The 6000-nt window shown below is 42.1% G+C and overlaps 1 gene segment (V, D, J or C); it reads right to left on the bottom strand.

Annotated features, from left to right (window-relative positions):
- LOC140599256 (immunoglobulin heavy variable 3-74-like) overlaps positions 1-5627 on the bottom strand; it is a 571793-nt gene extending 566166 nt beyond the window's left edge. Inside the window, 1 exon segment of the V gene segment in view lies at positions 5489-5627. Within this exon segment, the coding sequence occupies positions 5489-5534 (46 nt within the window).
- Positions 5628-6000: the final 373 nt, after the last annotated feature.

Consider the following 6000-nt stretch of genomic DNA (forward strand, 5'->3'; position numbering starts at 1 on the left):
AACTCCCTAAGCCCCATCTGACAGGTCACCCATCCCCCACTGTCCTCCCACCTGGTAACTATCAGCTTTATCTCTGTATTGAAGGGACTATTTCCTGATCTATGCATCAATCTCCTTGCTCATTTGTTCTGTTTCTTAAATTCAAACTATGACTGGAAATATACAGTATTTTCTTTTTCTCACTGGCATGTCAATTACCATTATGCATACTACCTCCATCCTCATACTGGTAAATTGACAGATAATTCTACTGCATTGATTAGTAAAATCCCTATGTATCTAACTCTATCTATCTACCTCACATGTTCTTTATCCATTCATCAGTTCACAGATACTGGGATTGTTTCCATAGTTTGGCTAATGTAGATAATGCTGCTGTAAACATCGAGGTGCGTGTATCCCTTTGAATCAGCACTTTTGTAATCTTAGTGTAAATACCCAGTAGGGCAGTTGCTGGATCACAGGGTAGATCTACATTTACCTATTTGAGGCACCACCATACGGTTTCTCTGAGCGGCTGCACCACTGCCCATCCACATCTCCTGACCAAAGAATTCTGCAGGGCCCCAGTTCTGGGGGAGGTGGTTTCATGGCTCATTTAAGGAGCTGAGCAGAGCACACCCAGTTAAAACTCATCACATTCTTCGGGTCCCTGGGTGGCGCAGCGGTTTAGCGCCTGCTTTGGCCCAGGGCACGACCCTGGAGACTCGGGATCGAATCCCACGTTGGGCTCCCGGTGCATGGAGCCTGCTTCTCCCTCTGCCTGTGACTCTGCCTCTCTCTCTCTCTCTGTGACTATCATAAATAAATAAATAAAAAAGAATTAAAAAATAAGTTAAAAAAAAAACTCATCATATTCTTCCCAAGGACCACACACTGCCCCCTGCAGGCAGGGAGAGCATGTGTAGATGCCAGACCTGAAGGAAAGAGGCACCAAAACAGTACAGCACAGTGCACACAGCACACACCAGAGACACTCTCTGAAGATCCAGACCCAGGACCCTATGTGACCTCTTCTTCATAAAACTGTTATAGTCGTAGCAGGATCTATAACTGGCATTTGTACACACAGAGGAAGATAAAGACTTACAGAAAATTCCAAGATTAAGGAATTCAATTCCAGTTTGCTTCCTGGAGCCAGCTCAATTTCGCTTTCTCATGTCAGTCCCTTTGACCCTGCCAAATGAGTCAAGACTTTTTTTCTGCCTCCAGATCCAGCAGTTTCCATTCTTGAATGGGTCGTTTGCATCACGGAGACTTCCAGCAGCCCATCCCATCCAAAATGGAGTTACATAGACTGTAGGGAGACACATAACTCATGACAATTATATTCCTGCATTTCTTGTCCTTGGGGAGGTTGCCTGAACTCCTGCCTGAAGCCCATGTCACATGGTGATAAGTACTTTCTCTTTGTCACTCATCAGTGAGGTGATTTTCATGGAACACAAAACTCAACCGTTACTACTGCAAAAATAATAACAATTGTATGACATACACCCAGAAAGATGACCTCACATGGGGTCAAAGGGCAGGAGGCATTCCCCGTCCTGGTGTATAAGGGTCCTGATCCCATAATGAGGCTGCACCTCCTGACCTAACTGGTCCCCTGAGGCCCCACTTCCTCCTCCCATCACATGGATGTTAGGTTCCAACATGTAGCTGTTAGGGGACTCACACAGTGAGCTGATATCAGCATCTGAAGGATCCATGAGTTATTCCCTGCAGGTGGAAGGTCCTCTTCTACTTTTGTTCTCTCAGTTTTCATAATTGTATAGTGGAATTTGTCATCACACCGTATTTTTTAGTATTACCTGCAGTCTCATTGATCTCCAATCCTCCCTCTTCTCCTCCTGCTCCACCCATGGGAAATCCAGCAAGCTCCCTTGAGTTCCGTCCCCAGATACTGGTGGGAAACTGACTCCATATAATCCCTTCCTGGATCAGGACCTCATAATCACCACTTTCCCACACCACACACCCTGAGCCAGTGTCTATCCCTGGCTCCATCCAAACATATCTGACTTGCTGAGAAGCCTGCCTGCTTTTAACAGAAACAATGATGAAGCTGAAAACGTTTTCATATTTGTGTGTGTGTGTGTGTGTGTGTGTGTGTGTGTGTGTGTTGATTCTCAGACCCCACATCCACAGAACATCCTGGTGTGAATCCTGCTTCTTTCCCAGACTGTCACTGATATGGATGCTGTATGGGTGGATCAAGATATTGACCCCATAAGGGGTCTGTCTTCTTTTGCTTTAGATATTTGATGCATTTTCAGCCTCATGCCCAACATGGAGTTTATGCTGCTTCTACCAAATTTCTCCTTGAGCTGGGTGGTCGTGTGATGCACAATGATTGCAGGTGCAGATCGGGGAAATGCTTAGTTAATGTACATGGAAATCTTTGCAATTAACTGGTATTTAGGGAAAATAGTAAGCAACTGCAAGAATCTCTGTCTTGGCAATATCACAGAAGTGACATTGTTTTCTTGACAATGTATCATATCAGGGGATACATGATATATTTTTTCTCTCAGGATATTCTTGATCAAGGTAATGTGTATTGGGTATTTCCACAGTAGATTTGCTATTATTCCCTTTGTAACTAATAACTATATTTGGAGAGTTGCTCTGAGATTACATAAATATTCTGGTTCACCCAATTATTTTATTATTTTATTTATTTTATTTATACATATATATATATATATTGTTAGTTATGATTCTTTTTTCAAAATAATGAATTTATTTTTTATTGGTGTTCAATTTGCCAACATACAGAATAACAACCAGTGCTCATCCCATCAAGTGCCACCTCAGTGCCCGTCACCCATTCACACCCACCACCCACTCTCCTCCCCTCCACCATGCCTTGTTCGTTTCCTTGCACTAGGAGTCTCTCATGTTCTGTCTCCATCTCTGATATTTCCTACTCATTTTCTCTCCTTTCCCCTTTATTCCATTTAAGTATTTTTTATATTCCCCAAATGAATGAGACCATATAATGTTTGTCCTTCTCCAATTGACTTATTTCACTCAGCATAATACCCTCCAGTTCCCTCCACGTCGAAGCAAATGGTGGGTATTTGTCGCTTTTTAAAAATTTTCTTTAAAAACGTATTTATTTATTTATGATAGAGAGAAGCAGAGACACAGGAGGAGAGAGAAGCAGGCTCCATGCGAGCAGCCCGATGTGGGACTCATCCCGGGAATCCAGGATTGCACCCTGGGCCAAAGATAGGCGCCAAACTGCTGAGCCACCCAGGGATCCCCATATTTGTTGTTTCTAATGGCTGAGTAATATTCCCTTGTATACATATACCATATCTTCCTTATCCATTCATCTTTTGATGGACACCGAAGCTTCTTCCACATTTTGGCTGTGATATTGCCAAGAAATGGAAAACCTTAATCTAATCATCCAAAAGGGTCACATAAACCCAAAGTGAGGGCATTCTCAGAACAACTGACCAGTACTCATCAAATGTTTCAAGGCCATGAAGGGCAAAGAAAGACTTAAATAGCTGCCATAGGTTAGCAGAAAGAAAGAAAACAGCAACTAAATGCAATTTGGGATCGTAGTTTGGATTCTGGGGCAGGAAAAAAAAAACTATTTGGAAAACTGGTGAAATTTCAATAAGGGCTATAGATTACTCAATATTATAGTACCGGTGCAAATCATACAACTGTTTAAAACTGCAAATTAATACAATGTCACCATTCTGCTAGATTATACAGTTATTCACTGTCCTAGCTTTTTTATTCCAAATAAATAGAGCACGTATTACTCCTTCTCATGAAACCAGTTGCATAAGCCTATGTTTTCTAGAATCATTACATTTATGTATCCCCCAAATTATCTTTTCTATTATACTATCTTATCAAATTCACATATTTATTGATTGCCACAGTGTGCAGTGTACTCAAGATATAAAATAATATATCTTATATATATCTTATATACAACGTATAAGTATAATGTATATATCATATATATATATTATATTACAATCTTTCTACCTGCATAAACAAATCTAGAAATACAGTTTATGTAATTTATGTTTTACATGTCTACTATAACCTATTATCATGTAAATTAAAATTACTGTGAAATCTAATGTGAAATGGTGCAGCCACTCTGGAAAACTGTGTGCATGTTCCTCAAAGAGTTAAAATAGACCTGCCCTACCACCTGGCAACTGGACTGTTGGGGATTTACGCCAAAGATGCAGATGCAATGAAACGTTGGGAAGACTGCACCCTGATGTTTATAGCAGCAATGTCCACAATAGCCAAACTGTGGAAAGAACCTCGGTGTCCATCAGAAGAAATGGATAAAGGAGATGTGGTTTATGTATGCAATGGGATATTACTCAGCTTTTGGAAATGACAAACACCCACCATTTGCTTCCATGTGGATGGAACTGGAGGTAATTATGCTGAGTGAAATGAGTCAATTGGAGAAACACAAACATTATATGTTCTCATTCATTTGGGGAATATAAATAATAGTGAAAGGGAATAGAAGGGAAGGGAGAAGAAATGGGTAGGAAATATCAGAAAGGGAGTCAGAACATAAAGACTCCTAACTCTGGGAAATGAACTAGGGGTAGTGGAAGGGGAGGAGGGAGGAGGGTGGAGGTGAATGGGTGTCAGGCACTGAGGGGGGCACTTGACGGGATGAGCACTGAGTGTCACTCTGCATGTTGTCAAATTGAACACCAATAAAAAATCACTTTATTATTAAAGAAATAAAATAAAATTACTGTGAAATCTATTGATAGAAACAGAATCGCTGTCTTTTGCGCATGGCATAATAGCTGTTTTCATATAAAAAACGGATGTGTCTAAATCAGAGACTGAATACGTATGCACATATCATCTGCCTAGATAACTCCCTGGGGAAAACAGCTCCTTGGAGAGGAATCCCAGACCCTGACAGGAAACCTGCCCAGAACCTCCATCTGCACCTGCTCCTGGGCCTTCAAGACAAAAGTGGTGAGGAGTGTGCACTCCCTGGTGGTCCTGATCCCCTTAACAGAGGTTTGTGTCTGGTCTCACACTAAGGTCGACTCACTGTGTCCTTCGCACAGTAATACACGGCTGTGTCCTTGGCTTTCAGGCTGTTCATCTGCAGATACAGCGTGTCCTTGGCGTTGTCTCTGGAGATGGTGAAACGGCCCTTCACAGCGTCTGCGTAGCTTGTGCTACCTCCATCACTGCTAATGTATGCGACCCACTGCAGCCCCTTCCCTGGAGCCTGGCGGACCCAGTGCATGTCATAGCTACTGAAGGTGAATCCAGAGGCCACACAGGAGAGTCTCAGGGATCCCCCAGGCTTCCCCAGGTCTCCGCCAGACTCCACCAGCTGCACCTCACCCTGGACACCTGCAGACACAAGACATCCTGGTTAGGAAACTGTCCCACATCCCCTGTTTCTCTCACTCACCTACACTCACAGACTCAAGGTCTCTTATTCTTCATGAATTACCTTTTAAAATAGTGACAAAGAAAACCCAGCCAAGGAAATATTCCATGTTTAGTCGTCTGTTTTCCACCCTGATCTCTAAACAGGGTCACTTGGGGTCCTGGGGCTGGGACTCCTCTCCCAGCAGCATGGTCTGGATGGGCTGGTTTAATCAGTGAAGTGAGGGCCCTATTTGCATGTCCTTTGAATATATAATCAGCTCCAGACCTAGATTTGATTCTTTACAAGTTATTAACAAGGATTTCTTTACATCCGTAGGCCACTGTGTGTAAGTCTTCTGACATTATGAAGTGTTCACATTTATGAAAAAATGCCTTTGCATTTTTTTTGACTTTTTAAAAATCTCTCATCAATGTAAGTTCTTTTAGTGGACAGTATTTTACCTCTTTCAGAATACTTAATCCTACCTATTACATTCTTAACACCAGTGCCAATGTAATAAGGTTTTATTAATTACCTTTTACGTACTTTATTGTTAGGGATGCTCGCGTGGCTCAGCAGTTGAGGTCTGCCTT

Source organism: Vulpes vulpes, chromosome 6, assembly GCF_048418805.1.
Source record: "Vulpes vulpes isolate BD-2025 chromosome 6, VulVul3, whole genome shotgun sequence".
In the NCBI taxonomy this organism is placed as follows: domain Eukaryota; kingdom Metazoa; phylum Chordata; class Mammalia; order Carnivora; family Canidae; genus Vulpes; species Vulpes vulpes.